General features: G+C 47.6%; 1 protein-coding gene across 1 annotated transcript; it reads right to left on the reverse strand.

The window, feature by feature from the left end:
* Positions 1-1,008: 1,008 nt before the first annotated feature.
* On the reverse strand, positions 1,009-6,664 carry TREM2 (triggering receptor expressed on myeloid cells 2). The gene is made up of 5 exons (XM_006860587.1): positions 6,543-6,664; positions 4,513-4,863; positions 2,029-2,119; positions 1,198-1,388; positions 1,009-1,016 (listed from the first exon to the last, which is right to left on the reverse strand). Exons 1-5 carry the CDS (start codon positions 6,580-6,582, stop codon positions 1,009-1,011), a joined length of 681 nt encoding a protein of 226 aa, XP_006860649.1. The 5' UTR covers positions 6,583-6,664.
* Positions 6,665-12,233: the final 5,569 nt, after the last annotated feature.

Genomic DNA, 12,233 nt, shown 5'->3' on the forward strand with positions numbered 1-12,233 from the left:
CACAAATGGTTCAGCAATTGACTACTAACTGAAAAGTTGACAGTTTGAGTTCAACCAGAGATGTCTTGGAAGGAAGGTCTGGCAATCTTCTTCCTAACGGTCATATCCTTGAAAACCCTATGGAGCAGTTGGACTCTAAAACACATGGAGTCAGCATGAATCGGAATTGACTACATGGCAACTGGTTTTTAAGTCAGAAGCGATTGGGTTTAGGACACACCATTATGGCTTCATTGTTGTTGCTGTTAAGTGCCGTCGAGTTGGTTCCGACCCATAGCGACCCTGAACAGGGTTTCCGAGTTATAAATCTTTACAGGAGCAGAAAGACTCATCTTTCTCCCGCGGAGCAGCTGGTAGTTTCAAACTGCTGACCTTGTGGTTCGTTGCCTGATTCATAACCACTATGCTACCAGCACCAAAAAACCCTTCTGCCATACAGGATTATATCCAATGTATAGTAGTTAGGATTTGGGAGATACGCAATTTAAGCCCTAACAGGCCAGCTCTGATACACAATGGCTCATGCCCAGTTGTGTCTCAGGAGTGGAAGCTGGATGAGTTAAGTGGGAGATGGATGGACCTGGGGGAGGGGCTGGGAAGTTGTGGAGCTCAGCAATAGTCCAAGGGAAGCTGATGCTAAGGGTGAAGCCAGGAGGAGCGGAGAGGAGAGGCAGCACTTGGTGATTTCATCTAGGAAGGGCCCACACAGAGGAAACAAGAGCTGCCTGCCTGGTTTGGAGCCTGTGAGCATTGGAGGGAGTTGATATCCCAGCAGCCAAACCTTTTCTCTTTTCTTACCCCGATTGATTCTCCCAGCCCTGGCCAAGAGACAACCATCATGCCGTTGACGTGAAAGTCTAGAATTTATTTGTGAGAATGTTCATATCCAGTGCTCAGAAGCTGACAGATACCCTTCACACCCCTCTTCCCAAGAAGTCCCTCCTGGGGGGAGCCCAGGGAAGTCCAGGATACAGGAACAGTGGCCTCTTGTCAAGGCAGAACCAGGGGTCAGAGGTCTTGGAGGTGGAGGGGGCGAATGTGCAGAAGGGTGGATCCTGGCTGGACTTCTGTCCTCTCCTTTCATTTGGGTTCTTGTCTCTTTAGGTGTCTCGCAACTCTGTAATAAAACAAATCCTCAATGGCTCTCTTAGCCCCTGGCCACCTCTGCCCAACCTACCACCATGTTCTCAAGCTCACCTGTCAGGGTTTGGAGCTGGTGCTCTGGTTCATAGTCATAGCTGAACTCACTGGCTGGGGGAGTCTTCATTTTCTTCCCACGCCAGGCTGCAACCCAGAGGATACTTGCTACTAGAAACTTGCTGAGAAAGATGCAGGCCAGGAGTAGAAAGACAGGAGTGTATGAGGAGAAGGCCTCTTCAGAGGGGCTCCTTAGAGAGGGAAGGAAGGCAGGTTGGGGAGATCTTGAGGTGGAGCACAGATGGGAGAAACCACAAGCTTCTGGGGGCTCAGACTGCTTTTCTCCCAGCATTCACCTCATATGGTGATCTATGGGGTTCAGGGGAGCCTGTAGTCAGGAGTCCCAAGTTCTAGTCATGGATATGCGGCTGAATTGCTGAGTGCACTGAACACATAACTTTGCCCCTCAGAGTGATTTTCTGCAGTACACGATAATATGGTGTGTGTGTGTATCTGTGTGTATATACACATGGACCATTCAGAACTGATTCTGGTCTTACCAAAGGGGTCCCTGTTTTGCAACGTCTTAACACTTTCACTGTTGCTGAATTGTGGGAGTTTGGTGAGGCTGCTGGAGAAGGGTAGAAGGTGCACAGTCAGGAGACGTGGAGCAGCAGCAATTTACAAGTTACCATGGACATAGCTCACTATTTTAATGCGTGCAGCCACATTCATCTGTACCGGCTGGCTGGAGGAGTGTTTAGACAAAACCACGACCAGGCCCTTAGATGCTCTAATTGCCTCTAGATGTGTAGTTCTGGGAGCCTCACCCTCTACCCCACACAGGGCTACGGCAAGAAGAAAGTCTGCCCAGGGGCCTTGGGGAAGTACCTGGAAATGCTGTGCTCCACTCGGGCATCCTCAAATCTCTTGGGTTCCTCGGGCACCCAGAAATCTCCGGAGTCCTGGGAGTTGAGGGGATCTGTAGGAAACAGTCTGTGAGTTTCTAGCCCCCTTATTCCTCAGGCAGTCTGCAACAGAGGGTAAGGGGAACTCTGCATGTGGGGTTAGGCCCTCTGGACTGTGTGCATCAAGCCATTTCACTTCTCTGAGTCTCAGTCTGCTCACCTGTAAAGTGGGGCAATGAAGCCAGGATTCGATGAGAGAACCTCTGAATAGTTCCCAGCACCTCCTAAGAGCTTGCAGCTCCAACACCACTTCCTATCACATAGGGCTTGATGGGGACTAGATGAAACCATGAATATATTTGAAAGTCCTATGTAAATAAACTGTCAAGCAGTCTACACAAGCTAGGATTCTTGTTGCTATTATGATTATCCTGCCATTGTCTTGGGAGTTGGCTAAGAGTACCATTGGGCTGATTCCAACTCATGTGTCCCCCATATGTTACAGAGTAGAATTGCTGCATTGGGTTTCTTGGCTGTCAAACCCACCAGCCGCTCCTCAGAAACCCTAGACAGGATCACTACGAGTTGGAACTGACTCAACGGCAATTACTAACAACAATCTTTATGGAAGGAGATTGTCAGGCCTTTCTTCCACAGCACTATGGGGCAGGTTTCGATGACCAACTTTCAGTTGTTATTGTTAAGTGCCATTGAGCTGGTTCCAACTCAAAGCAATCCTGCATAGGGTTTCCAAAGAGCAGCTGGTGGGTTTGAACTGCTGACCTTAGGTAAGAAGCCAAGTGCAAGCTGTTTATGCTACCCAAGGACCTTATAGTTGAGCCTTGTGGTAGTGATTGGCAACTCTGTATAGGGTTTCCGAGGCTGTGAATTTTTATGGGAGTGGAAAGCCTCCTTACACCTTGAAACTTCCTGTTCTTCCTACCTCCCACAGACATTTAGAGAAGTGGTGGAGGGCAGTCTACCATGCTCCCTCCCCTGAAGCCCAGGCAAATACCATTCTAGATCCTCTGTCCCATAATAGGGACCATGTTTAGGGGAGGAGTCCTCTCCTCTGTGCCTCATGGGAGCCCCTGGGGTCAGCAGGACAGACACCATGGGGCCCAAGGAAGGAAAGTAACGTGCCCTATGTCACAACAAGTGTTTTTCTGCTCCAGGTTGGTGCTTAATTGATGTTGGTAAATTTATTGGTTGGTTGGATGAGGGGTGAAATGAATCTCCTCCTACTCCTTAAAGACCACCTCCAGTGTTCACAAATGTGTCTTGGAAGAAATGCACCCAGCATGCTCCTTGGAAGTAGGGATGCTGAGACTTCATTTCACAATACTTTGGACTAATCCCCGGAAAAGGGCATCATGCTTTGCAAAGTCGAGGATCAACAAAAAAGAGGAAGAGCCTCCCAACAGAAAGAAAAGTGTCTGCCACACAATGGGCTCAAACATAACAACAATTGTGAGGATCGCACAATGCTTCGTTCTGTTGTACATAGGGTCGATATGAGTCAGAACCGACTTGACAGCACTTAACACCAACAACACAGAGTTCACTTCTTACCAGTTGCCTTCAAGTCAGTTCCAGCTCAGCTTAGAGTAGAACTCTGTTGTTGTTGTTAAGTGCCGTTGAGTCGGGTCCGACCCATAGCGACCCTGTACAGGGTTTCCGAGGGTGTAAATCTTTATGGGAGTAGAAAGCCTCATCTTTCTCCCGCGGAGCAGCTGGTAGTTTCGAACCGCTGACCTTAAGGTTCGCAGCCCGATTCATAACCACTACGCTACCAGAGCTCCTTAGAGTAGAACTCTGCTCCATATGATTTCCAATGACTGATTTGGGGGGAAGCAATCTGCTAGGCCTTTCTTCCAATGCATTTCTGGATGGACTCAAATCTCCAACCTTTCGGTTAGCAGCCAGGTGTGTTAACCCTTCGCACACACTTCATTCACATAATAATCTAATGCCAAATGCCTACGACTGTTTGGGGAAGTAGGGCTCATACAAGGAATGCCTTATGCAAATGAAAGAACGTGCCCTTCCTCCAGGTGTGCAGTCTTGTAACAGGGAGCTCAGCCTGCTGCGAGGAGTCCAGGCTGGATGTTGGTCCCCTTGTGCAAGGAGTCCCAGGTGAGGCCAATGGCTCAGCATCTGACTACTAACCAAAAGGTTAATGGTTTGAACCCACCCATAGGCTCCTCAGAAGACAGGCCTGGCATTTACATCTTTTCCAGCCTTGAAATCCTACAGAGCAGTTCTTTCTTGTCTGCAACACATGGGCTTCCATGGGTTGGAATGGACTCAGTGACATCTGGTTTGTGTGTGTGTGTGTGTGTCTGTGTGTAACCCTGAGTCAGGAGGGCAAGGTCTGCACTGTAAGTTCTCCAAGGGTATCCAAAGCCCAGCGGGTGGTAACCCTGTCCCATGGATGGATCAGAGGTGTGGTCAGCTGCCTACTCACCAGTCAACACCTCCACCAGGACCTTGCTGAGGACGTCAGCCTCACTGCCACGGAGGCTCTGGCACAGGTAGAGCCCAGCATCGTGGGCTTGAAGGTTCCGAAGTGTGACGGTGAGTGTGCCGCCCAGGACGTCGTCTGTGATGGTTGTGCTCCCATTCCGCCTCTTCAGGAAGGACAGCAGCCATGAGTGGTGGGTGCTGACCACCTGCTGGCACGGGCCTGCCTCCTCCAGCTGCCGGCACCAGGCCTTGCGTCTCTTCCAGTGCTTTGAGGAGTCGTAGGGGCAGGAGACCTGCAGGGGCCAGCCCTCCATGCCCTGGACCACCGTGGTGTTGTGGGCTCTGGACAGTCCTGTGGAGGGGACATTTGTCCACTTCTTCACTCACTTACACACTGCTGTTGACTCGATTCTGCCTACTAGCAGCCGCACGGGGCAGACTAGAACAGCCCCATGGGGTTTCCGAGCCTACAGAGCACACAGGAGCACACAGTCTCATCTTTCTCCTGAGAAGCAGCTGCTGGGTTTGAACCACTGACCTTTCAGTTAGCAGTCCAACCTTTTACCCACTGTGCCACCAGGGTCCTTCCTTCACCCATTTACCAGGTGTTTACTGAACACCTATGTGCACTGAGCAAATTAGACAAAAATCCTGCCTCTAAGGAGCTTGAATTCCTATACAGGCTGGAAGAAGGGAGCACAGCCTAGACACGAACATAGGAAGCTGTTGTTGTTTTGTGCCGTTGAGTCAGTTCTGACTTAGAGCCATCCAGTATAGGGTTGATGAGGAGCGGCTGGTGAGTTTGAACAGCTGAACTTGTGGTTCAAACTAGGAGCCAGGAAGTCTAGCTCCTGGGTCTGTTGGACTTGCTGGTCATTTTTGAAGAACCAGCTGACCTTCTATGGGCCTATTTCCAGAGACATTTGGTCTTGACATCCACTCTAGCTCTATTCTGCACATCTTCTCCCATCATATGGGGTCAAAATTTCTCTTATCTCCTCTCCACCTCAAGTGGGGCCCTGGTAGGCCTGGGGCTGGACCCATTCCCTGTCCTGGCCCAAGTTGCTTACACTGCAGCTGCCCACGCTGGTACTAGCTTCCCATACTCCATCTTTAGCTTCCAGCTTCCCCATTTCTGTGGCTTTGTTCCCCTTTCAGAAGGGATTCGTCTCAGAGCTATTTGGGGGAGACATGAGGCTGCTATTTTGGGGGCACTCCTTAAGGTGGGGCAGATGGACTTACAGCACCAGCCTATTGCCAATGTAAGGACTCCAGGGGATTCAGCTTTGACCTCAGCACCCTCTGCCCCCTGCCTCCTTGGTCCTCCTCCTCCCTTTATCCCGTCTACAAGCAGATAGTGACCGAATCTCGAAGGATGAGTCCAGGGAACTGGTGGCTTGCTGTATGGAAGTGGATGGGCTGTGTCCCTCTGCACATGTCCCCCATCCATCTCACTGCCTCAGGCCAACACATCCAGCTTCCCTCTCCACTTTGAACTAAAAAGCTATAGGAGCAAGAGCTCCTTGTGACTCCTGTCAGCCAGGTTTACCCACTGCTCTGAGGGAGCCAAAGAGACCTTTTCCTGATGGGAAGAGGTAGTTGGTTCCAAGAACTTGGAGTGTCCATCTCCCATCTCAGAGACAGACATTTTCTGCCCATCACCTCCCATCAAGGACTGAGGGCAACATGGACAAGAAGGTCTTCAAAGTTCAGGAAGAGGCTCCCTGAAGATACAGACAGCCCATCTCCCAGTCTCCTCCATCTTTTCCCTCTCACCTTCTCACTCCTCTGGGCTGACCCTATGTGTGACCTGAAGGGCCACTTTTAGAAGTCCCCTGCCTATGTGGCCAGATACATGAAGAGCTTGATACTACAGGGCTGAGGAAAGGAATAGAAGGTTATGGGAGACGACAGGGGTTACGGGGCAGGAGGATCCTCCCTTCATAGTTTGCTTAAGTTATCCTCTCAGTACCAGCTCAAGGAAGGGGAGGAAAGAGGCTTGGAGGAGGAGGAGGAGGATGGGGACCCTACCTGTGAGAGCAAGCAGCAGGACCAGCTGGAGAGGCTCCATGTCACCGTTTCTGGGGGATGATAGGCACGGGGTGCCTTGTGCAGGATGTCGTTTTCCCTTGGACTGCAGAAAGGAGAGGGCCAGGCACGTCAGGCGCTGCCCACAGGAACTGGGCTCCTGGAGATTGAGCAACTTTCAAGACTGGGGTCTGGCTTTATGATTCAGAACCAGGGTGCAGTGTGGGGAAAGGGGGAGGAGGAGCTGCCACTGCAGCCGAGGCAGCCAGCTATCCTTCAGTGTCAACAAGGCCCAGGGCTAGGGCTAGTCAGGGTCCGAGGCTGCTTGGTCTCCCTGCAGAGCCTAGTACAGGGACATGAGTCTCGCTGCTGGGTTCAGACCCTCCTGCAGCTGCTGGGCTGTCATCTAGTTTCAACCTTGCATCGGATGAAGAGCAACTGCTGTCTCTGAAGCCAGGACCCTTAGCCAGCCCCTCTAGTTTGTCTCTCTGGGGCCAACATACCTTAGTGTGACACCAGTTAAGAGCATGATAGTGAAGCCAGACTGCCTTCCAGTCCTTCCTTGTCCACTTCCTGCATGTATGAATACATGTCTGTAACCCTCTGGAAAGGTGGAGGGTCAGAGAAAACGAGGAAGACCCCAGAGAGATGAATTGTCAAAGTGGCAGCATCAATGGGCTCAAACGTGGCAACAATTGTGAAGTTGGCCCACAACCGGGCAGTGCTTCGTTCTGTTGTACATAGAGTCGCTATGAGTAGGTACCGACACGATGGCACCTAACAACAAAAACAACCCCTCTGGGTCTACAACCTATATCCATGAAGTGGGGGAAGTGGTAGTATTTAGAGTGGTTGAAAGACTAACATTCATTTCTGCAGGTAAAGTGCTTTAAAACAGCCTGCCATGAGCTAAAGAGGATAGAGAGAAACACTGTAAACTGATGATATATAGCGGGGATAATAATCAATGTAATGAAACAAGCTATATGAATGGTTGAATGTGAAGCTGATGATGTGCCCTGTAAACTTTCACTCAATGCAAAATAAAAACATTTAATTAAAAACAAAACAAAACAAAACAAAAAAAAAACAGCCTGCCATGGCGTTATGCTGTTAGGTGTTCTCAACTTGGTTCACACTCAGCGACACTATGAACAACAGAAGAAAACATTCTCTGGTCTTGTGCCGTTCTCACAATTGTTGCTAGATTTGAATCCATTGTTGCAGTTGTAGTTCATCTTCTTGATGTTCTTCCTTTTTTTCACTGACCTCTAATCTACTCTACCAAGCATGATGTCCTTCTCCAGGGAGTCCTGAAAAAAAGGTCCAAACACATGAGACCAAGCTTGTCCATTCTTGTTTCTAAGAAGACTTCTGGCTGTACTTTCAAGATAGATTTCTTTGTTCTTCTGACAGTCCGTTGTTCTTGCTGTTGTTGGGGACCATGTAATAAGTCACGACGCACAGAGACACTATGCACAACAGAGTGCAACACGGTCCAGCTCTGCATCAGCCTCACAATCTTTGTTACATTTGAGCCCATTGCTGTTGCCAATCCATCTTCTTGGGACCTTCCTCTTTTTCTTTATCTTTTTGTCTGTCTAGTTGTATCAGGAGCCACTTTATTTTACTTTTGCAATGACTCTAACGTTCACATTTCATGTTTAGTTAAGGGAAAAACAACAAAAACAAAAAGCTGGACTCCAAAGTTTCTGAGGATGTTGGTATATGCGAGAGGGTCAGCCAGGCCAAGAGAGGGACCGAGCTCAGTCTCCCAAAAGCCTGTGAGCAAACACTGTTTTCTTAAGATGGAACTTGGGAAATCTCATCAATACTTCCCAGAGTTCAGATTCTTGGAACTTGGGCCTGGAATCCAACAAGAAACACACACTTGCCTTGTGTGATCAATGCAGATCCCACACTCCACAAGGAAGCCTTCAAAAGGATCTGTTTGTTTTAGAAAGAGACAAGGACCATGATTTATGCATAAACTTAAAAAAGCGAAATGGAGAGTTTCAGAATTCTTTCAAGTTTAAACACACAATCAGTGACAAGGTGGACAACTCAAGTTTTAAAATCAGATTAATCCACAAATTCAAAATTCTGATATGAAAGCCTTAAATAATTTACAAAATACAAAGAACTGGCACACTTTGCATTTAAACTCTTATCTACACAAATGTAGTTCTATCAAGGCAACTATTGAAATACATTTATAACACATTCACTCTAAGGAAACACACAGATCAAATTACCATTAAAGGTAGTGAATGTGAAACAAAATTAAATCTTAGGAAAAAGGCAATGCTAATGAGATAATGCTAACTTTGGCAATAACTATTTTGGTTGCCATACAAGAGGGTCAGGAGGTGCATTTCTGGGGGGCGGTGCTCTATTCAGACCAGTTTCTCATGAGTGAGATGTGGCGAATGTTTTTGTACAGCTCCAGAATAGTTTCGATTCTTTGGGCTCACGTTCTGTTCCCCGGGAGCGCCCAGGTCTGGAATCAGACTATGAAGTAAGAAGACATGGCTACCAAAGGTCACTCTCCTAAATCTTGCAGCGTAGGCTGCAGTAAGAAGCCACCTTCCACCTGCTCACCTTCCAGAGCGCACCGCACAGCTCATCGGCGCCCAGGGCAGCTACGCTCCCAGCGAAGCACGCCCCCTCATTGCCTCTTTAGCCAACAGTGTGCTGCGGATGATACTGCGCTCCTAGGCCGCCCGGGGTGCGCTAGCCACCAGCACCATAAGAAGCCCCGGCCGAAGACCGAAGACGGGGCAGCGGGCAGGTGGGGACAACCGGACGGCGGGACTTCCGCAGCGCAGTTGAGAAACTGGCACCTCAGAGCAGTAGCCCGCCCAGGCCCAACACTGTCCCAGGCCCGCTACGCCTGGCGCATCAGCTTCTTGGTCTTCTCTGACCCTCCATTTTACCAAGCATAATAATTCCCTTCTCCAGGGACTGGTCCCTCCTGATAATATGTCTGAAGTATGACAGACAACGTCTGGCTATCCTGGCTTCTAAGGAGCATTCTGGCTGTATTTCTTCCTACACAGCTTTGCTTGATGGTTGTGCTCTCTGAGCCCTGGGCCCAGTGGGATGATCCTCAGAATATTGGGTTTCTACCTTCTCTCACTTACAGTGTCTCTCACTTCCAGTGTCTTCAGCACCACTCCCCACCATCTTCCCATGGGCAGTCGTGCCTGTCCTCACTTGCTTCTGCTTCCCTTTCAACTGCTGCTCTATCATGCTATGCTCCCATGGGTTCACCATCTCCATTTCCTCTCATTCGTGTGCTTCTTCTTTTAAAAAATCAAATATGTCATTATGGAGAATTCCAAACGTATGCAAAAGGAGACACAAGAATAATAAAGACCACATTCAATAGTTTATCAACATACAGCAACTTTTTTTGGTCCGTGTCTTAGTTTCCAAGAGCTGCCATTATAAAAATGCCACAAAATGAGTGGCTTCAAAGAACAGACATGTGCTGTCTCAGAGTTCTGGAGGCTAGAAATTTAACCCGGGGTATTGGCTGTGTGGACTCCTTCGGTGGGCTCTGAGAAAGTAACTGTTCCACACCCGTCTCCTAGCTTCTGGTGGCTGAGGTCATCTTTGGCATTCCTTGACTGATTTAGCTACTGTCTTCCACATGACTTCTTTTATTTGTGTGACTCTCCACAGTCTCACTCAAATCCTACTCCAGTATGATTTCGTTAACTTAACTGATAACGTCTCTTCAGAAAGACATAACTTCCAAACAAGGTCACATTCACAGACACAGAGATGGTTGTCGTTAAGTTCTGACTTATAACCACCCTGCATAGGGTTTCAGAGGAGTGACTGGTGGGTTTGACCTTGCATTTCAAAACTGACCTTGCAATTCAATGTTTATCCTACAGTGCCATACCAGGACTCCAACACAGAGATTAGGACTTCAATCTATTTTTTGATGCAATTCAATCTATAACAGTTGATTTCCTTTTCTCCCATATTGTTGTTGTTAAGTGTTGTTGAATCAGTTCTGACCCATTGTGACTCTGTATAGGATTTCCTAGGAGCGGCTGACGAGCTTGAACCGCTAACCTTGCAGCTCAAACCGACCTTGCAGTCCAGTGCATTAACTCACAGCACCACACCAGGACTCCCATATTTTTGTGTAACAAATTCTACAATAATTTCATCAATAACTATTTCAGTTAAAGATTTCTTCTTAAAATTAATTTTTTTTAATTGCCCAATTGCTGGGCCCCTTATTCCCTCTCACTCATCTGTAAAGAATCTTTTAGTTAAATTATCAGCAGTTTAATGCTTCTGTATGAACCTTCTGTTTCCAGACCTACAACCACCTCTTCTTTCTTGGCAGTTATTTCTCTCTTACATGATAGAAGGAAAGAGCCTAAAATATTTCTTTCCCTGGAGTTATTTGTGCCACAAATATTTTCTAAGCACCTACTATGTACCAGGCACCATGCTGTGTGCAGTTTTTTGCTGGAATGTTGACATTGTAAATCTGTTGTGATTGGAATCTAGAAGGTCAATACCCTGAGTTGGGGGGATAAAAAGGAGACCTTCAAATGAGTCACCAGAAAGAATTTGGGACATAGGTAGAATGGACCATCTCAACCAGAAAGGGCACTTGGAGGCTTCCAATCTGAGCATGAATTGGGAAGTCAGGATGCTGTCCTTTGAACCCACATTTTGATTGAGATCTGCCAATTGCAGATTGATTCTGCCATGACTTGAAGCAGATCTTTGAGGCGTCAGAGCGTTGTTAGGGAATTGCTGCCTTCCTGAAGAGAATTACAACAGTTTCTCCAGAGAGGGACTAGTTCCCATCACTTGCACCTTGTGGATTCCACAGATGGTGGCACTGTTTCCCTTTAATGTTAGGACTTGAGCTGAGTCGCAAGTCCTCTTAACGCTCAGAGCCCACTGGACAACTCTGGGATCTAATGAGTAAGGACTCCTGGTGGCACTGTAAGATAAGCATTGGACTGCTAATCACCAGGTCAGCAATTCAAACCCACCAGCTGCTCCTTGGAAACCCTATGAAGGGTCGCTTTGAGTCAGAACTGACTCCACGGCACATCCACACCAACAGTAAGTAACAAAGGTTTAGGGCATTGGAAACAGGGTCACTATGAATCAGAATCTGAGTTTACAAGTGCTGAGAATAATAACCATCTGGCGCCCCCTGTCTAATGTAAATGATACTGTGCTCTGGCTGCTAGATGAAGGATGGAGGTTTGAAACCACCCAGTGGCACGTGGGAGGAAAGGCGTGATCCACTTCTGAAAAATCAGTCCTTGGAAACCCAATGGAGCACACATGGAGTCATCCTGAGTGGAAGCTGATTCAACAGTAACTGGTGGGTTATTGGGCAACTAGATCCTTCCAGCTTAATAATGCTTAACCATGAAGCCCTTTCAAAATTACTCTAAACTCTTGACACATCAACAGGAGCTCTGGAGTTATACTCTGTGCTTGGATTAGAATAGTAAGCAAAAATAGTCCCCCAAATTAAATTAGTCCGTGAAAACCTTGATTGCTTTCAAAACTTTTAAGCATCATTTAAAAATCACATTTTAAAAAATTAAATAATTTTTAAAGATCTGTGGGCTGAAATTAAAAGACTCAAGATATATAAGATTAAGTCAGAAAGTATTGTTACAAAAAATCATTAAAAAA

Source organism: Chrysochloris asiatica, unplaced genomic scaffold (genome assembly GCF_000296735.1).
Source record: "Chrysochloris asiatica unplaced genomic scaffold, ChrAsi1.0 scaffold00038, whole genome shotgun sequence".
Taxonomy (NCBI): Eukaryota; Metazoa; Chordata; class Mammalia; order Afrosoricida; family Chrysochloridae; genus Chrysochloris; species Chrysochloris asiatica.